This window comes from Zingiber officinale, chromosome 1B (assembly GCF_018446385.1).
Source record: "Zingiber officinale cultivar Zhangliang chromosome 1B, Zo_v1.1, whole genome shotgun sequence".
Lineage (NCBI taxonomy): Eukaryota > Viridiplantae > Streptophyta > Magnoliopsida > Zingiberales > Zingiberaceae > Zingiber > Zingiber officinale.
Window position 1 is genome coordinate 72362873 of NC_055986.1, and position 24082 is coordinate 72386954.

At 39.3% G+C, this 24082-nt stretch overlaps 1 protein-coding gene across 2 annotated transcripts; it reads left to right on the plus strand.

The window, feature by feature from the left end:
- The first annotated feature begins 1389 nt into the window (after positions 1 to 1389).
- Positions 1390 to 3367, plus strand: LOC121967768. 2 transcript variants are annotated; one of them, XM_042518199.1, is made up of 7 exons: positions 1390 to 1715; positions 1838 to 1909; positions 2159 to 2223; positions 2620 to 2746; positions 2839 to 2919; positions 2987 to 3103; positions 3199 to 3367. In XM_042518199.1, exons 1-7 carry the CDS (start codon positions 1590 to 1592, stop codon positions 3241 to 3243), a joined length of 633 nt encoding a protein of 210 aa, XP_042374133.1. In that variant the 5' UTR covers positions 1390 to 1589; the 3' UTR covers positions 3244 to 3367. The 2 variants fall into 2 exon arrangements, with proteins under 2 accessions (XP_042374133.1, XP_042374139.1); XM_042518205.1 differs by having other exon boundaries at positions 1396 to 1715; positions 2996 to 3103.
- The last annotated feature ends 20715 nt before the right edge of the window (positions 3368 to 24082 follow it).

The window sequence follows — 24082 nt, forward strand, 5'->3', positions numbered from 1 at the left end:
CTCAATTAGTTGACTAGTAACTTTCATAATTGATTATCTAGTTGACTATCTACGAATATAAATATTTTTTATTAGTAAACTAGTCTAAGTTGACTATCTAGTTGACTCAATTATTTGTCAGTGATTGGATCATCAACTCTGACTAACTTTAACGTTGAGTCCTTACCTAAGTCAAGTCAACTAAAAAATTCCAAAGTGTAGATCAAACATAGATATCTGCCCCTCTAGAACTTCTTAGCTAAGAGGCCTCGCCTTTAGATTTTTCTGTAGGGATCTAGCGCGCTAAACACGCGAAAAGCGCAGCGGAAAATTAACTAGATCATCTTCAAAAGATCCATGCGAAGGAGAAAACAATCATATACTAAGTTTTACATAAGAGGTATACCTTTGTTGCGTGCCCTTCGCTATCCCGACAGCAACCTTTTCTTTAGATGTAGATCTCAGCGCGATCAAGCGTCCGCGTCTCTATGGTATCCACACAAACACATCCTTCATTCGTCACATGAACGAAGCCTTCGAAGAAGAACTATCTTCTTGTGCTAGCAAGAAAAATGGTTCAGCCAAACTTGTTGTCCAGATTCATCTCCATTAAGTTTCTTTAATAAGTACTAATCATCGCACACACGCATTGCATATGTAATATAATGTATGAATATATATAAATTAGTATCCCAACCCCATATATTAGACTTGGTAAAGGTGTGCCAGATACGTACAGTAGTGCAATGCAAGGACAACGTTTGAGAAGCGTAACAGACTCTCCCTCATAAAAAAATAATTTAATTTTTTATATAAGATATTAAATTGATAAGAATAGATAGCCAAAAGGTCCAGAAATGTATGATTTATAACATCGTCGTCCAAGATATTTATAAAAGTTTCTCTGCTCTCGGTTATGTCATTTCTAAGATGTGGAATTAAAGAGAATCATGACAATACATATTTTTATATAAAGAATAACTAGATAAATTATTAATAAACCTTAAAATTATTTTAATATTAAAAGAAAAAATATTAACATAATTTAATTTTGAATTTTATCAAAATTAATTATTAAAGGGTCAGATAATTAAATAGTTAAATAGTAAATATAACTTAAGTTATGTATTTAAATGTCTTTTAAAATATTTGTAACGGTAGAATTCATTAACGATTAGGCATTTGAAATTTTGTCCGCCCATCTGAATAATTATCAAACGAACTCCAATGATGAAGAACTAGAATAACATTCATTGCAAGTGAAAATAATTATTGTATTTTAATGAATAAATATATAAAATAGCCGTTAGTTATTTTATTATTTTTGGCTGTAACATTGCCGTAATTTATATACAAACTTAATGGATATTTGCTGTCATAAATCAAAATTTTATTGGTCAACTTCTTTGCCCACCAAGTACAGAGGAAGGAGAAACCGTGTCCCTCTCCCTATGAGTTGGACTCCTCTTCAGCTTAATGGATAGATATTGTACCCCTTAATTCTCTATTCCTACTTCCTTTCCCTATTTAACAAGTTAGAAGGCAAGGGATGAAGCAAACTAAGAGGAAGAGGAGCGGAATTGGGAGTCAAACAAGAAATCAGATTGCTTATGGCCCATGAAAAGGCACCTCCTTCTCCTCCTCCTTCCACCTATCTCTGTAAAATCTGCCGTGAAGAGGAGGACGAAAGATCCACAAGCATGGAATCCCCATGCGCCTGCTCCGGAACTCTCAAGGTGGCAAATCCTTTGATTGTTTAATTTCCATCTTTATTGTTTGATTCCCTTTCTCAGTTGGCGATGAAATTGCGATTCTTATTTGGATACGCGAGACTAATTTGAGGCTGCCCTCGTTCCAGTTTGCTCACAGAGAGTGCGTGCAGCGGTGGTGCGACGAGAAAGGAAGCAATGTTTGTGAAATTTGCCGTCAGGTTTTATTTGATTCTGTTCTTCACATAAATTTCTCTATATCGCATCCTGTTCGGTATACTTTCCTCTGGGATTGCTCGAGTATGAAGACTAAGGAGAGTCAAGCTTCCAAGTTTTATATATATATATATATATGGATCACGTAAAGCTTAAACTTCATAATAATTACATATTTCCAAATAAACTATAAGAACCGAATTCTTAATGCCATTCCTTTTTTATCAGAATACTTTTAAACAATTTTTTGACAGGTATTTGAACCAGGGTACACCTTTTCAGAAAAGAAGGCAATGGTGGATGTGGTCGTGACCATAAGGTATCTTCAACTTCCTATGCCTTATTTATTATATTGTTTTTTAGCAAGATGTGTTTGTTCCTTAACAAACACGCATTATCAACAGTCATTTAGTTGTGCTTTCAAATCATTTTATTTAATGGGCCCTTATGAGTTGCCAAATGCTAGTAGATTTTGTACGCTTGCAGTAATTGAAAAGATGAGTAGATAACAGACCACAGCCACCAACTTGCATGATACTGACCCTAAAGACAGCATATCAAATTCGTTTGCTTGTGTTTCCATATTATCAAATCCAATTCATGGATTTTGATGTCCGTATATTCCGAAATCTGATAAATATATTTCTTCCCTTAATTATCAATTTACACCAACGCATGCAACAGATGATAAACGCTTTTAATTATTGATTACCAGGATAAGTCATGATGCTGAAAGCCATGATTTCAATGATGAAAACAGTGGTGGAACTGGCTATAATTATGTAGAGTGCTCCACTTCATCGCAAAGAGGTGCCATTGTCTGCCGGTCTGTGGCAATCATGGTGAACATATTTTTCATCAGCAAATTTTGTCACTAGAAACCCAATCTTTTACATATACTAAAGCATACTATCGCTGCTTGATTCTTGTGCAGTTGACAGTTATGTTGCTAGCAAGGAATTTCTTCACTGTAATGATGTTGGGATCTGGGCAATATGCATTTAGCATTCTCACTGTGAGTAGATGGGTTTGGTTGAGTCCAAGTTAAATTTCTGCTTAGCTTTTTGTCAACGTAATTTTAGTTTGATCAGGTGTTTGCCCTTAGAGCTTGTGGAATTATAATTCCCTTTTACGTGGTCATGAGATTGATAGCAATGGTTCAAAGAGCACAACTACAGTGTCAGCTAGAGCAACATCGAGTAAGTAACAATTAACATTTTTTATGAAAAAAAATAATATGAAAACTTGTTTATTGAAGTTACTTACTGGAAACATGTATTTATTTGTTTAACAGAGAGTTCGTACCAACAGTGGTGAAAGGGAAGAACAAATAGTGTGACAGCATCCCATCCAAATCAGTACAGCATAAAGTTCTCCACATTCTTGTTTTTTCTTTATTTCCACTTACATTTTTTTCTTCTCTGATTCATTAAAGTTAGCACGATTCTGCTAATTCCACGGTATATAATAGTGTTAAAAAGAATCTCATGTGTTCAATAAAGGAAAAGTGAATACATACTATAAGAAATTCTCTATCCCTCATGTACTATTTAGGGGCTCAGTCGGACCAAGGAGAGGGAGACAAACCAATTACTCAATAGATCGAGTCCATAAATCATATTGAATTTTGATACCTTGTAATGTACCTCCTACGGCTCCTCTCAGTCTCGTGGACTTCTCATAGAAGTCGACATCTTAGACTGATGAATGAAACAACAGGCTCTTGAGTTTTCATTCCAAAAAGTCAGCACTTCTGATTATGATTAGCCCCAAGGCCGAGTCCCTTATGCGGGCCTCTCACAAGCCCCCATGCCCAGAATTCCAATATTTTAGCAAAACAATAGGCTCTTGAGTTTTATTATTCGAACAGGATGTCCGCCAGCATCTCATCCAATGTACATAAGACATAAATAGCAATATTGCTCTCGGACAATAAGAGTACCTTCACAATTTTCCAGATACTTCAATGAATTAACTGATAAATTTAATGATTAAACTAACAACTTATATTGATAGAACATTCATTATTGAGCACTTCCTGATTTATTCTAATAGTCATAAAAAAATTTCATAGAATTAAATCGATCCTCTCTAAAATTAATTGACATAAATTAAATAAATAATATCAACTTAAAAAATTAAAAAGACAACACATCTAGAAGATCATTGAAGTAGCCAGAGTCACGCGCTTCTCGTGGCAATAATATTTCGTTACTATCCATGAGAAATACAGTCTGCCCTCATCACCTGTAAATATCAAATATTGTTATCCTCGAAAGGTAGTTTAAAAAACCTTAATACTCTTGTATATTCCTTACATTTAACTTTCCCTAGCTACCGTTCGTTTAACTCAAGAGCTTTGTAAGGTTCACCGCCTGGAACCCACTAATATTTTCTCTATCGTATGCAAGTGGGACATTTCTCATTCCCCATCCAAAAAATCCACCTCATTGATCATCCAATGTAGAAGAGTTATTATTTGATTCAACCCTCCACTATAGGTGTAGATCTCAGCTACATCATTTTAGCATTGTTTGTGTCACACCCAGGAGGAGTCCCTATCGAGAAAATTTCGACAACATCTCCTCTGTTTGAGTGATAATCTGAAACTTACTACAAAGCCCTCAGGGCTCACAAACCTCGGCCAAAACGGTTGGAACATATATAATGAAATAAGATAAGCATTTCACGCAGTTTATATAAAGCATCCGGCTGACACAACCACGCAGTTATAATGGTAAAAATCTACTCCACTACAACGAGGAAAACACAGCACAACGGAAAACTTTCGCAGCGGAAACATGGGCATCATACCCGAGCACGATATAAAATCCAAAGTGCAAAACACATACATCACAAGTATGTAGTTCACTAACAAGGAAACACAAGTCCGATAATATAAAACCACCTCGACACCTAGTGGGGACTAGCAATTGAAAGCTCTTGACAACTTCAACCTGAAATAGAAAATATATCAACGGAGTGAGTCCAACACTGAGCGGATACCAAGCTGACATGCATAGTAGGAAATAACCAATAGTAATAATTATGCGTACAGTCTCCTGGAATAATAATAGAAAATGCAAAACTGAAGGAAATAGGAGAAGTTGTACTCACCAGGACCTCCTATCAGAATAATAAGGTCGTCAGACCAAAAATGTCATATCTCCTATATGCATGTCAATCATATACATCCACCAAATATGTAGCAAACACAAGTAATAAATGCAATCATGCATATGATGCAAATGACATGTCCTGTTCACTCTGACGCTAGTCAACCATCTCACACACGATGGTGAGACCGAGTGGGTAGGGCTATAACAACTATGCACTCTGTCATCACTGCTCTTGAGTAACCGAGTGGACAGGATGCTGTCGGAGTACACATATCCTCCTACCTCAAATCATAAGTGGAGGAGCTCAATGCTCTTATCACTCTGAGCCAGTCCAGAGGAGGATCCCTGTCCTGCTGCCACACTCCGTCATGCTACCCATGAGTGGACCAGCGAAGCACTGACAGAACAACCTACTGCAACACACCCTGCCAGAATAAAAACCACTAACCCATGAGTGGTTGTGTATGCAGATCCATGTAACTGGCGATGTACTCAACAATAATGGAGCCGACAATCACTCAGCATGTAATCATGCGAGATATTGCATGACACTAAGCATGAAAATCCTGACCATATCTACCTCCATAAAACATGTACCAAAAATAAATGGCTCAAATAAGAAGATGTAGGTACATGTATCAGATATGGTAAATGTCTAGTCCGATATATCATAAGGTATGGTATGCCACTACCTCATAAGTTAATTAGGGTTAGCTCCATTAACCCTAACCCTTCCACTATTCAATTTAATCAAAATCTATACATAATCATCCTAAACTTAAATAAATTCGAGTACAGTTCATCCCTTACCTTTCCTAGCTTCAAACCTGTGTACTCTACAGCAATGAAACAATTCTTCTACTTCTTACCTCAACACCAAACCAAAAACTCACCCAAATCTGACTGTGATGTTGCTCACAACCGGAGCTACAGTGGCTAGGTCCAAAGCTGGAACCAAGCAACTGCACTTAATCCTCCACTGCCATTTGGAAAACAATCACTCTAAATCAACACTAAGTAAGAGATTAATTGCCCAAATCCACTACTAGGTTTCATGCATACCTCAATCCAGTCGTTGGAAGCCCTAAATCTGTGATGGATCGAACTAGGGCTTGGCTCAACCGATCAAAGGGTGGGCGGCTGCATTCACAGGGCACTTGCATCTCAGACTTAGCCGTTGGCTACAGCGATCGGGGCTCGTAGCTGTCGGCATTGAAGCTCTCGATCCTGGTCGGGGAGAAGGTCGGCGGTGACTGGTTCAAGAGAGGACGAGCACCGTCTGTGATCAGGAGGAGGCGGTGACGTCTGGGGTTAGGGCGATGCAATGCAAAGGAGGAGAAGGTAGCTCGGCTGGTGGTGGCTTGCACTACGTCGGCGCATTTTGGCGGCTCGCGGTGAAGACGCAGAGATAGAGGGAGTGCGTCGAGGAGGAGAGGAGGTCGACAGGGATCGGGTGAGAAGGGAGACGACGTTAGGGCTTCGGGTCTTCCCTTGGCCGATGACTTTATCAACGAGGAGATAAGGCGTCGCGCGGCGTCGATTGGAGGAGGCGAAGAGAAGAGGGGAGAAGAAGGGACGACGATCGGGAGGATTAGGGCACGGTAAGAAATGAAGGAAATGAAAAATAAAAGAAAAGATATATTTAAGAAATTAAACATTTCCTTGTTCAAATGGGGTATCCTAAACAGGCTTTCTCTTGGCATAATAATTGATCCCCTTAAACTTGTCATACGAGCTCAGATTAAATCCCAAAAAATTTCTAAAAATTCCAATAAGATTATTTCATCAAATAGTCTTATTATTAAATTATTATTTGTTCAGTATTTGAAATTCTCCCCCATTAATAAAAATTTGGCCTCCAAATTTTTGTTAATTACCATCAACAAGTAATAGCAACAGATAAACAATATAAATACTGAACGAAAAATAACTCACATACCTCATGTAAAAAGATGAGGGTATCGAGCTGGGAACGTATCCTCGAGATCCTAGGTAGCCTCCTCATCAAAATGATTATGTCATCCGACTTTAACCAGTCGGGTAGTCTTGTTCCACAGCTTATGCTTTTTGCGGTCCAGAATCCATACCGGAACATCCTCGTAGGTAACGTCAAGCTGAATGGGAACTGATATATCTGACAGAACATGTGCTGGGTCGGCTACGTATCTCCTCAGCATAGATACATGGAACACATCGTGAATGCCTGCCAGAGCCGGTAGTAGCGCTAGACGGTAAGCTACCGCTCCAATCCTCTCCAAGATCTGGAAAGACCCAATGTATCGTGGAGCTAGCTTACCTCAGAGGTCAAATCTCTTCACCCCTTTCGTGGGTGAGACTCTCAAAAATATATGGTCGCCAGTAGAAAACTCCAGGGCTCTCCGTCTCCGATCAACATAACTCTTCTGACGATCCTACGTCTCGGACATCCTCCATCTAATAGTGCGGACCAACTCTGCCTCCTGCTAAGCTCTCTGTGGTCCCAGCAACTGGCCTCCCCAACCTCCTCCCAGAGAGTGGATGTCCGACAAAGTCTACTATACAACGCTTCGAACGGTACCATTTGGATAATCGAATGATAGCTATTGCTATAGGCGAACTCTACCAATGGTAAGTGGTCCTCCCAGCTACCTCCAAAATCCATAACACAAGACCTTAGCAAGTGCTCTAATGTTTGGATGGCCCGCTCTGACTATCCATCTGTCTGCGGATGGAATGCTGTATTGAAACAGAGCTATGTGCCCAAGGACTACTGCAGACTCTGCCAGAATCGGGATGTGAATTGTGGGTCTCTATCCGATATAATGCTCAAAGGCACACCATGCAACCAGATGATCACTCGACAATACAGCTCTGCTAATCAATCCAGAGAATCAGTCTTCTGGATCACTAAAAAGTGTGTAGATTTGGTTAATCGATCAACGATCACCCAAAACATGTCATGGCCTCGTCGTGTCCTAGGCAATCCCACCACAAAATCCATAGTGATGTGCTCTCATTTTCACTCTAGAATCGGAATCCTATGAAGTAATCCGGTAGGTCTTTGATGCTCAACCTTCACCTGCTAATAGACTAGACATCTAGCTACAAATTCTACGATGTCTTTCTTCATCCGTTCTACCAATAGGAATATCTCAAATCTCGATACATGCGTGTTCCGCCTGGGTGGATCACAAATCGAGAGCGATGAGCCTTTTGAAGTAGCTCCTGCAAGACCGGGTGAGATTGAGGTACACATAACCTGCCTCGGAAATAAATAATACCCTCATCATCTCGGGTGAACTCGATATGCTGCCTGGAAGCTATCTGGCTGCCAATGGACTGTAAGCACTGATCACTGACCTGGGTCTCTCAAATCCTCATCCTAATCGACAACTGAGCAACCATGATAACCAGAATACCCTACTCTGTCTGTTCCTGCTCCTCAAGGCCCAACTCGGAGAAACCCTGAATCAAGTCTGTGACTAAAGCTCAGTGGCAAGCTAAAGTCCCTCTGGACTTTCAGCTAAGTGCATCGGTAACCACATTAGCTTTCCCCGGGTGGTAGCTAATGATACAGTTATAATCCTTCAGGAACTCCATCCATCTCCTCTGTCGGAGATTGAGTTCCTTCTGAGTGAAAAGATATTTAAAACTCTTACGATCAATGAGAATCTCAAATGTAATACCATAAAGATGATGCCGCCAAATCTTCAAAGTAAAGATAATAGCGGCAAACTCCAAATCATGTACTAGGTAGTTCTTCTCATGCTCCTTCAATGGACGAGAAGTATAGAAGACTACCCTGCCATGCTACATCAAAACAACGCCCAAACCCTGGAGAGAAACGTCGGTGCAGAGTATGAATCTGTCCTCTCCAGAGGGAAAAATCAGAACTAGTTCCGACACCAATCTCCGCTTTAGCTCCTGGAAGCTGGTCTCACAGGCTTCTGACCAAGTGAACTTCACGCCTTTCCTGGTCAGGCGTGTCAGTGATATAACTATGCGAGAGAAACCCTTGACGAACAGTTTGTAATATCCAGCCAGTCCCAGGAAATTGTGGATCACCTGCACTGATTTCGGCTGCTCCCAGCTGGTGGTAGCCTCGATCTTATAAGGGTCTACGGAAATACCTCGGCTAGACACCACATGCCCCAGAAAATCGACTGAGGTTAGCCAAAACGCAAACTTGCTGAACTTTGCATATAGTCGATGTCATCGAAGAGACTCCAAGACTATGTGAAGATGCGGTGCATGTTCCTATTGGATAGAAAGCGCTAGAGGGGGAGGGGTGAATAGCGCTCGTGGCTATTTCGCGTTTCGGAATCGACTTCGTAAAACTCGACGAGTAATAAGAGTAATAAAGCAACGGAAAATAAAAGGCACACAAATCGAACACAGGTCGTTTACTTGGTTCGGAGCCTGTGATGACTTCTACTCCAAGGCCCGCGGTCGTTGACCGCTTTCGGTGGGCAACAACTATAGAATCGATAAAGTTTACAAGAATAACAATAACGGCTCAAATTAAAATAATGATCTTATACCGGCTGTTAGCTAGAGCCCTAGAGCCAATCATTTGATGATTGTATTTTGGACTTATTGTATCATATTCTATATTAATAAAGGCATTTGATTTTTGGTTATTATACTTACTTATATTGGTGCCAAATAAACTAAGTATAATAACGTCCTTGAGTAGAAGATTCTTACCTATATCAATCGGTTAGCTGAACCGATAGTGAGATGATATAGGGAACACTACTCTTAATCATTCCTAGTCGAGTATTAACATTCAGGGACAATGTTAATGCAATAAGACTAGCATGTAGGTCAACTCGATGACTTGATCTCACAAGTCATGGATATAGAGATATCAAGTTGACACATGGGTATACATTAGAGAATATATACTGAATGACCCGCCATGAGAAAGTATCATGGATCGTTATATGAGTGGCATATACTTTCTCATGTGACTATTAGTATAACTACTAGTCCTTAGACCTGAAGTCACCATGGTTCCCTATATAAGGAGTTATGTACTTTGGTTTCGTCAAACGTCACCCGTAACTGGGTGGACTATAAAGGTGATTACTTTGTATTTAACAAATTATGCAGAGGGATGTGAGTGATGTAGATGGGATCTATCCCTCCTATATGACGGAAGAGACATCGGTATTCTTGATAGAGTGAGACCACGAAGTGCATGGCCATGCCCAAATGAGTCAATATAGGATATTGAGCTCATTTGATTTAGTGAGTCTACTTGGAGTTCAAGATTTAGATTGGTCAGAGGATGACACGGTCTATGCCTCACATTGACCAATCTAGATGTCTAGGATAGAAGGACACTTGTCATATATTGTGAGGAGTCACAATTAGTAGTCACAAGGTGATGTTGGATCTCGACATTCTTGTAACTTAGGTAGTAATGATGTGTTGCTAGATACCGCTCATTACTTATGCTCCTAAATGGGTTTAGGGCATTGCCAACGTTACAAGAACCTATAGGGTCACACACTAAGGACAATTAGATGGAGATTAGGTTCATATGATGAACCATGAGGATTAGATTCATTTGATGAATCAAATTGGATTAAGAGTAATCCTAATTGGGCTAACTTGAGTTGGACTCAAGTTGATTCATGTGTTCAATGAGTCTAATTTAGATTATGACTCATTGAATCAATTTAATTTAATTAATTAGATTCAATATATATTAAATTGACTTGAATCAAATGGTTAGATTAAATCAATCATGGAAGAGATTTGGTCAAGTTTGACTTGACTTGAGAGGAAGATTAAAAGTCTAGTTTGACTTGACTTTATGCCACCTCATTGGTGAGTTGGCGTTGATGTGGACTAATGATGTTACTCCACATCATCATGGTTGCCACCTCATGGGAGTTACTAGGGAGTGCCACCTCATGGAGGTTACATTCTCTCCTTGATGACAACTTAATGCATTAATGAGGGGAGTTACACATGAGAAAGGTGGCCGGCCACATTTTGAATGGGGTGTGAATTGATTTTCATTATTCATTCAAGTGTGGAATTTTGCATCTTCTTCCTCTCAAGCTCTTCCTCTCCTCCTTCCTTGGCCGAACCACATAGGTGCTAGCACACCTTGGTTGTTGGTCACCTCCACTTAGTGTGTTCGTGTGGATACGTGTAGAGAGTTGTCTACATTGACAACTTCGAGATCCGGCGTACCGAGGACGAGCGGGATACGCAAAAGGGCACGCAACAAGGGTAAAGATCTTCATCATGTACATCTAGAAGTTTTGTAACTCGTACTCGTATGTTTTCGAATTTTTCTTCGCACGAGATCCGTTGGCTAGGGTGATTCAGGGTTTCCGCGACGCGAAAAAGTGGTTTTTGAGACCCAAAAAACCCAACAGTGGTATCAGAGCCACGTGTGAAGCTTGTACGAGTTCAATTTGATTTTTATGAAAAATTAAAGCTTCTGTACATTTCTGTAAATTTATGGTTTTTATAGTGTTAAGAGTAATTTTTCTCGTAGAAGCGAAGCACAAGTGTTTATACACTTGTAGGCTTCGACTACCGAGAAGTTTTTTCCGAAACGGCATCGTTTTGACCCAAATCTTTTTGGGACAGCAGGATAAGGCGCTCTTGGATCGCTTAGGAGCAACTCGCGATGGTTAGATCGCGGGTAGGGGTACTGCCCCTAACCCCGCAAGGGGATTTACTCCGTGATTGCGCCCGAAATCGCTAATCGGGACCGCCGAAAAAAATTTACTCATAAAATCTGTAAAATTATGAAAAATTACAGAAAAATAACAAAAATATATAATTTCGAATTATATATTAAATTTGTGATAGTCATGGCCCAAACGACCCAAATTAGATTTGGAAATGTGTTGTAATTCATAATACGGCCTGCGTGCCGTTATGTGATGTGTGTGCTGTATTTTATTTTATTTTATTTTTATTCGCGACCTGCGCGTCGTGCCTTCCTTGATTATATTCTTATTGTAAATTAGATTTAGAGTCGAATGTAACTCGATTTTCAAAATTGTAATGTACAAAATTGGAGCGGTGGAAGGTCCACTCAAGACGGAGTTACGAAGAAGGCGCGAGCAGCACAAGGTGGTCAAAAGGAAGGCGTTTGAGAAGTTGACCTTAGGTTGACCATCTGATCTTCTCATTGGCTTGAGAAGATCGTAGTAGGGGCCATGACATAATCACAAAATTTAATTAATTACTTGTGTATGTGATGCATGTTTAATTAAGTAATTAATTAGTGCCTAGCGATTAGATTAGATCTAAATCGTGCACATGATGCACCCCACGATTAGATTAGATCTAAATCAAGTATTTGATACACATCATCATTTAGATTAGATCTAAATCACGTCAACTCGTAATGCCTACCATGCCGTGATACCTACCACCACTACCTCGATCGCATGTTGTTGTTGAATCTGCCAAAGTAGAGCAACACATACTATCTTGGTAGGGTACGGAGGGACAATCTTGGTCCCGCCTATCAACGCATGGGTGAGTACAACTCAATTAGATTGAGTATTCCTAGTTAACTCGGTTGGATCGAGTGATACTATAGGTATTCTTCCAACGGTTGGAAAGTTAGGTCAAAATCACATATATATTAACTCTCGGGCGTATTAGCCAAAGCTAACTCGAGTTTTAATATAAATGCGGATTTTGATTCTATAAACAAGAGTTGCATAGAGATGTAATTGGTAATTGTTACCTACCGATCATACTAAGTCTTGGGCATATTAGCCAAAGCTAACTCAAGGGTTAGTATAATGTGGATCTTGTCCCACATGAATTATAGAATTCAGTGGGAGCATCATTTAGTTAAAGGCCTAATTAAATGATTAAGAATATGATACTTATTTCTGCATTTATTTCTGTTGTAGAATTACTATGACGTCAAACACGAACACCTTCTCCCTGCGATCTGTCCTCGAGAAGGACAAGCTCTGAGAATAGTTCTCACCTAAGAACGTAAACTGTACGTTCTGGAGCAGCCCATTCCGGAGGCTCCTCCTGCCACTGCCCCGCGAGCTGACCGAGATGCTTTCAAGAAGCATCAAGATGACGCATTAGATGTGTCTTGTCTAATGCTCGCGACCATGAACTCTGAGCTTCAGAAGCAACACGAGTTAATGGGCGCTTACGATATGGTTGAACATCTTCGTCAACTATATCAAGGTCAAGCGAGGCATGAGAGATTTGAGATCTCAAGGGCACTGTTTCAGTGCAAGATGTCAGACGGGGCTCCAGTAGGCCCATATGTACTCAACATGATTGGGTACATAGAGAACCTACAAAGGTTGGGGTTCCCTCTTGGCCAAGAGCTGGCTACTGACCTGATCTTGCAATCCTTGCCGGATAGCTACAGTCAATTCGTTCTAAACTACAATATGAACGAGATTGACAAGCCACTGCCCGAGCTGCTTAGCATGTTAAGAACTGCTGAACTAAACCTTAAGAAGGCTAACACTACAACAAAAATCACTTTTCGCAGCGCGCAAATTCACTTTCCGCAGCGCACATTGCATGCTGCGTAGTTGAAAGCTGTTGAAAGTCCTATATTATTCGCGGCGCGCAATGTGCGCTGCAGAAAATACTATCCGTGGCGCGCATTGCGCGCTGCAGAAAATACTATCCGCAGCGCGCATTGCACGTCGCGGAAAAGACTATCCGCAGCATGCATTGCACGCTGTGGATTGTAATTTCTGTGAAATAAAAAAATAATATCCACGGCACGCAATGCACGCCGCGGAGAGTAATTTCCGTAGCACGCAATGCACACCGCGAAAAATAATATCCGCGGCACGCAATCTACGCTGCGGATAGTAATTTCCAAGGCGTGCATTGCGCGCTGCGGATATTATTTTCCGCGGCGTGCATTGCGCGCCGCGGATGGTCTAATGAATATAAAAAAAATAATTTTATTATGCTAAAATAATCAATAAACATTTCACAATAAATTAAATACAAATCCAATCCACACACAATAAATAAAAGTCATTTCATTATACCAAAAAATAGTTAACCAAGCAACTGTACTTCCTATCAGTCATACACAACTATAAACTAAATAGAGTATGACTTTAAAATAAATAGAATCTATATCAGTCATACACAACTATAAACTTTGTTAACCAAGCAACTGTACTTCCTATTGCATCCTCGAGAAAAAGCATTTCATCATTCGGTCTAATTAGATCCACCTTCTCTACAAAAACTTTATCAACCCAAACATTCCAGCATGATCCACCAAGAAGAACGTGATGCACTTTTGCTTTTGGATCTGTAGATGCGATTCGACCTTCTGCCACAACACCATCAACACACCAATGAAGTAGCTTACATTTAGCATTATCCCTGATATCTCCATGACTCACATCCTTCATTTTTGACTGTATAACCATACAAAATTATTAATTCTACCATATCTATTTTATAACAAATATGTAATTTAGAAAACAAAAATTACAAAATAATTACCTGAGCTACAGTTAGAGGTTGGTTAACATTACCATTTTTTTTCCCATGACTACTGCCACCAACATAATTACCAATACCGCTACCAATGTCACCGCTACCAACCTAATTTAATAAACAAGTTGTGTCAATTAATATCACCATAAGATAATTTTACTAACAAGAATACAAAATAACTCAAAGTAATTAACACAATTAATGACAAACTTTTCCATATTATATATTTTGTTTTTAATTACTAACCTGTTCTTGCTCATTTTGTTGCCTCATATTTTGAAAAAACAAGAACTTCATTTCTTGCATTTCTTGTTGAAGGTTATTCACCGTACTTTCAAGTCGTTTAACAGTTCCATTTTGTTGCACAGATGCTCCAACTTTCGATGGTGTTACTCCAAAGCTCATTCCACACACTCTACCTCGAGCTTCCTTGCCAAATACAAGACTAATTGCATCATCAAGAATGTTAGTTGTGTTGTGAGATTCAGGTGGACACCGTTCTATTTCTTTCTGCAAATAAAAAAATATAACTTTTAAAAATGATATATCGCAGATTCTAAAATAAAAAATTTAGATTGTTTTTTTTTTTGCGAATTCTACAAATAATAAAGAGATGGTTTTATTACTATTTTCTCTCCACTAGCTTAACTACTAGGTTCTCCATTTTTCTTCTTGTGACCTTCGATCCAAACTTTTGATCATGTAATTGGTGTATCTGCAGGACTTGCTTTTCCCCTTTTTGTTGAGGATGCAATTCTTCTCTAATTTTTAAGTGCATCAAATCTTTGCGAGCATTAACACCATCTTTGGATTTTTTCTTCACGTTTAACAATGTGCCTATGATATTCTCACAAACATTCTTTTCAACATGCATCACATCTAAGTTGTGACGTAACAGAAGCCCCTATAAGTAATCATTCATAGTATTAGTTCAGAAATATAACAAATTATTAAAAACTATTAAATAGAGAGTCAAATAACTTACACTCCAGTATGGCAAATCGAAAAAAATTGACTTTTTCTTCCACATTTGAACTGTTTTTTGTACCCTTTTTGAATTATCTGGCGTCTTCCTCTTTTTCTGAAATGTATTGATAGTCTGACCCTTTTGTTTTTTACCCCAATCATTTTCAATATCTTTCACTGCATTAAGAATTTGTAGCCCAATCAAAGGTCTAGGTTTCCCTTTTCTCTCTTTTTTTCCATTAAACCACTTCTTTTTCTGACGAAATGGATGATCAGCAGCAAGAAATCTCCTATGACCCATGTATGCAAACTTTCTACTGTACTTAAGCCACATTGAACATATGTCTTCACCACATATAGGGCAACCAACTTTTCCTTTTGTGGTACATCCAGCTAGATTTCCGTAAGCAGGAAAATCATTGATCGTCCACATCAAAATAGCCTTCAGATTAAACATTGATTTGCTAAATGCATCATAAGCCTCTACACCTGTGTCCCACAACTCTTTCAAATCCTCCACAAGGGGTTCCAAGTAGACATCTATATCATTTCCAGGTTGTTTTGGGCCTGGAATCAATAATGTTAGCATAAGATTTTCCTTCGCCATGCACATCAATGGAGAAAGGTTGTAATTTACCAAAATTATTGGCCAATAACTATATTTGGAACTAAGGTCACCAAAAGGATTGAATCCATCTGTAGCAAGACCAAGTCGGAGATTTCTAGGATCTGATGCAAAAGTTGGCCACTTATGATTTATTGTATCCCAAGCTACTGAATCAACTGGATGACGCATCATATGATCTTGACTTTTGTTGTTGGAATGCCAAATCAAGTCTTCAGCCTTTTCTTCTAATGTAAACATCCTTTTTAATCTTGGTATTACGGGAAAATACCGTAGTACCTTTTCAGGAACTCCTTTACGAACTTTGGAGGTTATTTTGTCCACCTTCCATCTTGAGGAACCACACTTTGGACATGAGTCCAAATCTTTAAACTCCTTTCTAAATAGACAACAATCATTTGGGCAAGCATGAATCTTCTCATATTCTAAATCAAATGGTTTCAACATCTTTCTCATTAAATAAACAGTTTCTGGAAGTGTGTTTTTTTCTGGAAGCATGCCACCTAAGATCTTAAGGAGCTCATTGAAACTGTTGTCAGTGTGACCATTAGTAGACTTGTAATTGTATAATGTGACGACTGCTGACAGCTTTGTGTAAGTTGTGCAACCAGGGAAGAGAGGAGTTTCTGCATCTTCTAATAAATCAGCAAATTCATAATCCTTTGCCTCAGATATAGTGTGTCCAACCTCTTCTTCCGGCACAAAGACATTCCTATATAAGTGATATTCCTCTCTAGTTTTATCATCATCTACTTGAACTCCTCCTGATCTACCTTCTTCTTGAAATTGTGGGGTATAACTTTCACCATGGAAGACCCAACTAGTGTAAGAAGGATCCATCCCCTTAATAATTAAGTGCTCATACACTTGGTCAAATTTCATATACTTTTTATTTTTACAACGCTTGCAAGGACATAAGATTACTTCACGTGTTTTAGCATAGTTCCTAGCTTGTGTAAGAAATTTTTGAACCCCTTCTTCATACTCAGGTACAAGCCTTGAAGGCAGATGCATCCATTCCTTATCCATTTCGTAAATGATCTAAGCTTCCGATTTAAAAAAAGTCGCCTCTGTCTCACAACAAGGGGAGCAAACATAGCTTAAGCCTCGTGCACAAAATACCAAATTAAATTAATTATTTTAAAAAATAATACCAAAAAGAAACATAAATACCAAATTAACAACAGCAATAGCAATTACACTAACTCAAGCATAATGGAAGATAAACAGGGGCGGAGCTAGGATTTTAGTTCAATGTAGACAATAATATAATTAATAAAGCAAAAGGAAAGTGCAAGAAACTCCTGTCAACATGGATCCCAAGGAATGATCTATTGTACTATACAAGAGACTATTTTCAAGACTAGAATCTATGACCTTCGGGTCACACAACAATAATTTTACTATTGGATCAAAAATCTCCTTTAATATAATTAATCAAATAAAAATATACATATAAAAACTTATAATGGATCATACAATAATTTATTTATAATTCTTCTTTTCGAATTAAACTCAGAAATTGATCTTCAAACACTTTTTTTAACTTAAACAAAAATATTCTAGACTGTTATTGCTTATTAATTGAAATAGGTCTTCAGTTCATATGCAGAGCAGTTGAAGATGAATATCCTTATTGTAAATTCTATAAATCATGAGAAGTCTGTTAAAAAAAGCACATTATATTTCTTCTTGTCTATGACTTGACAACATGAGGTATAGCTAATCGCTTCATGGTATTGTTTCTAATCAACACTTCACGATATCAATGCATATAAATTGTATCAACTTTCCCTACATTTTTCAGATATAACTGATACAAAAACTAAAAAGATACGATTGTAAAATAGTTACCAGCAGAAAAGAGGATAGAAACAGATTAAAAAATGCGCACACATGAAAATACTCGATGTTTTTACTTATTACCAAACCAGTTAACTAAATTGCTACTAGAAAATCTATCTCGAATTAGTAACAGTGTGACAAAATAAAATTGTAACTTGTATCGAAATAATCTGAATGACTTGATTAAATAAAATAAAAGTAGTTGCCAATATAAAAATATTACTAAAGAAAATTTCTAATGACTATAGTAAAGAAATAGTAACATAACCATCTAACCAATAATTTAGTTATGATTTCATACTGAATAAAATAAATAGTAAACCAAAAGAACCCCTGATTTGGTTTGTTTCAATTTCTAAGGGATTCTCGCCGAGCCCAACCAGTCCATGTGATACATGTACGCTTTGTAGCAACAAAAAACCAATTGATGCTCCACGATCAAAACCAAATTAACCAAACCAAAACAAAATTAAAACACATGTAGCAACAAACTTAAACCTCCCCTCTTCAAGTTCTCTGTTCCAACTGTAAACGGAATTGATGCTCCATGATCAATTAAAACGAAATTGTTCAACCTAATTCAAAGCAGCGACAACATAATACAAGAAAAAAAAAAAGAAAATCCAACCTGAGAAAGGGAAGGATCGACGAAGATATTCAATTTGGTGGAGAGCTTCGGAGGAAAGGGCTTCACAGGAGAGCGCTTCGTCTGGGAGAGGATGGAGATGTTCAGCAGAGAGACAATATTAGGGTTGCGGCAGAGAGTCTTCGGCGGAGGGAGTTCGCCTAAGGAGGCTTCGGCTGAGAGGGCTTCGATGGGGAGAGATTGCATGAGGAGGAGGGCTTTGGCTGAGAGTGCTTCGCCGGCGAAGATGTTGGCGGAGAGGAGTTGGGCTGCGGCAGAGAGGTTCGGTGAAGCGAATTTCTTTTGAGAGGCTGCGTTTTAGGTTTTGCGGGAGAATATAAGATTATTTCGCCGCGCGGGCAGCTTGGGTGAGAATAATTCGCGGCCTTAAGAAGCGCGGAAAATATTGGGACAAAATTATTCGCGGCAGGTTTATTTCTACGTGAAAAATTTTGATTAAATATTAATTTAGAAAATGTTGAAGATTATTAATGGCGCCTATTGTATGCTGTTAATATTTTTTAAATATTTAATAATTATTAACAGCGCGCTCTGCGCGCTGTTAATATTAAATTTTAACAGCGTACTTTGCACGTCGTTGAAAATTGTATTGACAGCGCACTTTTTCTGCACGCTGTTATTTGTATAAATATTATACTTTCCGCAGCGCACATAATTAGGCGCGCCGTAAAAACTATTATTAACGGCGCGCTTTAAATGCACGTCGTTGATGATGCGCTGCGGAAAGTGACTTTTCTTGTAGTGTAAGCCCAACACTGTTCTGATAGTTCAGAAATATAAGGGCAAGGGCAAGCCCAAAGGCAAGGGAAAGTCCCAAGCCAAGGGCAAAGGCAAGGCACTGAAGCCTAAAGGAGGGGTCGCCAAGGATGCTACCTGCTTCCACTGCAGTCAGACCGGGCACTGGAAGAGGAACTGCAAGGTATACTTGGAGGATCTTAAGAAGAAGCGAAGTGAGACTTCCACTTCAGGTATATATATTATAGAAGTCAATCTATCTATTTTTACATCATGGGTATTAGATACTGAATGTGCTTCTCACATTTGTACTGATGTGCAGGCGTTGAGAAATAGCAGGGCATTGACAAAGGGCGAGGTGGACCTACGAGTAGGCAATGGAGCACGGGTTGCTGCTGTTGCTGTAGGGACTTACTTTCTATCTCTGCCCTCTGGGCTTGTACTAGAGTTAGACGATTGTTGTTACGTGCCTGCATTAACTAAGAACATTATATCAGTTTCTTGTTTGGACAAAAAAGGTTTCTCGTTTACTATAAAAAACAAATGTTGTTCTGTCTATTTAAACGATATGTTCTATTGTAGTGCACCTCTGATAAACGGACTCTATATTCTAGACCTTGAGAGCCCTATCTATAACATAAATACCAAGAGGTTCAAGTCAAATGACATGAACCAAACTTACCTCTGGCACTGTCGCTTTTGTCATATAAATGACAAGCGTTTATCCCAGCTCCATAAGGATGGTATGCTGGACTCATTTGATTTTGAATCATAAGAGGTATGCGAATCATGCCTACGAGGCAAGATGACCAAGACTCCCTTTAGTGGGCACAGCGAGAGAGCAACTGATTTGTTAGGACTCATACATAGTGATGTATGTGGCCCTTTCAATGTTGCTGCTAGAGGCGGTTATAGGTACTTCATCACATTTACTGATGACTTCAGTAGATATGGTTATGTGTACTTGATGACACATAAGTCTGAATCCTTTAAAAAGTTCAAAGAATTCAAGAATGAAGTACAGAACCAACTTGACAAGAGTATTAAGATACTTCGATCCGATCGAGGTGGAGAATACCTTAGCCATGAGTTTCGTGACTATCTAGCTGAGTGTGGGATTCTATCCCAACTCACTCCTCCTGGAACACCACAGTGGAATGGTGTATCCGAAAGGAGGAATCATACCCTATTAGATATGGTGCGATCTATGATGAGTCACACAGATCTTCCGACATACCTTTGGGGTTATGCTCTAGACACGGCAGCTTTTATACTCAACCGAGTTCCATCCAAGGACGTGATAAAGACACCATATAGGATATGGACTGGGAGAGATGCCCAGGTGTCTTTCATGAGGATTTGGGGTTATGAGGCTTACGTTCGACGTCAAGTCTCAGACAAGTTAGGACCAAAATCCGACAAGTGCTACTTTATTGGATATCCCAAGGAAACTAAGAGATATTACTTCTACATTCCCAGTCAGCACAAGGTAGTTGTGGCAAAGACTGGGGTCTTTCTAGAAAGGGACTTTGTTTCTAGAAAGACTAGTGGGAGCGTGTTCGATCTTGAAGAAGTCCAAGATGTGAACAATAGCACTGATGCCTCAATGGAAGTTGAACTGGAACCACAAAGTGTTGTGGATGATGTTGTTCCACAAAGAGTTGAGGAACAACAACCAGTTTAAGTAGACATACCTCTTCGCAGGTCTGATAGGGTACGTCGTCAGCCTGAGAGATACTCATTTCTCTTGTCTGACCATGATGACGTTGTGCTCATAGAGGATGAGCCTACCACCTATAAGGAAGCTGTGATGAGACCAGATTCCGAGAAATGGCTAGAAGCCATGAGATCCGAGATTGAATCCATGTACACCAACCAAGTATGGACTTTGGTTGATCCACCTGAAGGGGTAAAACCCATAGGGTGTAAGTGGGTCTTTAAGAGAAAGACTGACATGGATGGACTTATCTATAAGGGTCGCTTGGTAGCTAAAGGTTTCAAGCAGATTCATGGTATTGACTATGATGAGACCTTTTCTCCAGTAGTGATGTTTAAGTCCATTCGGATCATGCTTGCTATTGCAGCTTACCACGATTACGAGATCTGCAGATGGACGTCAAAACTGCATTTCTGAATGGAAACCTACTCGAGGATGTGTACATGACACAGCCTGAGGGTTTTGTTGATCCACAACATACTAGTAGAGTATGCAAGCTGCATAGGTCCATTTATGGACTAAAGCAAGCTTCTCGGAGCTGGAATCTTCGATTCGATGATGCAATCAAACAGTTTGGTTTCATCAAGAACGAAGATGAACCTTGTGTCTACAAGAAGGTTGTAGGGGACATAGTTATCTTCCTCATATTGTATGTGGATGACATACTGCTCATTGGGAAGGACATCCCTATGGTTCAGTCTGTCAAGACCTAGCTAGGGAGTTGCTTCTCAATGAAGGACTTAGGTGAGGCATCCCGCATTCTAGAGATACAGATCTATAGAGATAGATCTAAGAGATTGCTTGGCCTAAGTCAGAGTACATATATTGACAAGGTACTCATTCGGTTTGCCATGCAGAACTCCAAGAAGGGATTTCTGCCGATGTCACATGGCGTGAGTCTTTCGAAGACTCAAGGTCCCTCTTCTAGAGAGGAGAGAGACCGCATGGATCAGATCCCTTATGCCTCAGCCATAGGATCGATCATGTACGCCATGCTATGTACTCGACCTGATGTCTCGTATGCTTTGAGCATGACGAGCAGATACCAGTCAGATCCAGGTGAAAGTCACTGGATAGCGGTCAAGAATATTCTTAAGTACTTAAGAAGGACTAAAGAATATTTCTTGATATATGGAGGCAATGATGAGCTAGATGTAAAGGGTTACAGTGATGCTAGCTTCCAGACCGATCAGGATGACTATAGATTGCAGTCGGGGTTCGTATTTTGCATTAATGGTGGTGTTGTGAGCTGGAAGAGTTCGAAGCAAGACACAGTAGCTGATTCTACGACAGAGGTCGAGTATATTGCTGCATCAGAGGCAGCAAAGGAGGTAGTTTGGATTCGCAAGTTCATCACTGAACTTGAGGCGGTTCCTAGCATTGCTGACCCTATTGAGATCTATTGTGACAACAATGGAGCTATAGCACAGGCGAAGGAACCTTGCTCACACCAGCGGACCAAACACATACTACTGCGCTTCCATCTCATTCGAGAGATCATCGAGAGAGGAGATGTGAAAATTTGCAGAGTACCTACAGAGGCTAACATCGCAGATCTCTTGACCAAGGCTTTGGCACAGAGGAAGCATGATGGTCACACTAGGTCATTTGGGCTTAGAGCCTACACTGATAGGCACTAGTGCTAGTGGGAGATTGTTAGCTAGAGCCCTAGAGCCAATCATTTGATGATTGTATTTTGGACTTATTGTATCATATTCTATATTAATAAAGGTATTTGGTTTTTGGTTATTATACTTACTTATATTGGCGCCAAATAAACTAAGTATAATAACGTCCTTGAGTAGAAGGTTCTTACCTATATCAATCGGTTAGCTGAACCGATAGTGAGATGATATAGGGAACACTACTCTTAATCATTCCTAGTCGAGTATTAACATTCAGGGACAATGTTAATGCAATAAGACTAGCATGTAGGTCAACTCGATGACTTGATCTCACAAGTCATGGATATAGAGATATCAAGTTGACACATGGGTATACATTAGAGAATATATACTGAATGACCCGCCATGAGAAAGTATCATGGATCGTTATGTGAGTGTCATATACTTTCTCATGTGACTATTAGTATGACTACTAGTCCTTAGACCTAAAGTCACCATGGTTCCATACATAAGGAGTTATGTACTTTGGTTTCGTCAAACGTCACCCGTAACTGGGTGGACTATAAAGGCGATTACTGGGTATATAACAAATTATGCAGAGGGATGTGAGTGATGTAGATGGGATCTATCCCTCCTATATGACGAGAGAGACATCGGTATTCTTGATAGAGTGAGACCACGAAGTGCATGGCCATGCCCAAATGAGTCAATATAGGATATTGAGCTCATTTGATTTAGTGAGTCTACTTGGAGTTCAAGATTTAGATTGGTCAGAGGATGACACGGTCTATGCCTCACATTGACCAATCTAGATGTCTAGGATAGAAGGACACTTGTCATATATTGTGAGGAGTCACAATTAGTAGTCACAAGGTGATGTTGGATCTCGACATTCTTGTAACTTGGGTAGTAATGATGTGTTGCTAGATACCGCTCATTACTTATTCTCCTAAATGGGTTTAGGGCATTGCCAACGTTACAAGAACCTATAGGGTCACACACTAAGGACAATTAGATGGAGATTAGGTTCATATGATGAACCAAGAGGATTAGATTCATTTGATGAATCAAATTGGATTAAGAGTAATCCTAATTGGGCTAACTTGAGTTGGACTCAAGTTGATTCATGTGTTCAATGAGTCTAATTTAGATTATGACTCATTGAATCAATTTAATTTACTGAATTAGATTCATTATATATTAAATTAGCTTGAATCAAATGGTTAGATTAGATCAACCATGGAAGAGATTTGGTCAAGTTTGACTTGACTTGAGAGGAAGAATAAAAGTCTTGTTTGACTTGACTTTATGCCACCTCATTGGTGAGTTGGCATTGATGTGGACTAATGATGTTACTCCACATCATCATGGTTGCCACCTCATGGGAGTTACTAGGGAGTGCCACCTCATGGAGGTTACATTCTCT

Coding starts and splice junctions, on each gene's coding strand:
- LOC121967768 (XM_042518199.1), top strand. CDS start 1,590: ATGGCCCATGAAAAGGCACCTCCTTCTCCTCCTCCTTCCACCTATCTC. Junction 1,716..1,837: donor CCTGCTCCGGAACTCTCAAG/GTGGCAAATCCT, acceptor CCCTCGTTCCAG/TTTGCTCACAGAGAGTGCGT. Junction 2,920..2,986: donor ATGCATTTAGCATTCTCACT/GTGAGTAGATGG, acceptor ACGTAATTTTAG/TTTGATCAGGTGTTTGCCCT.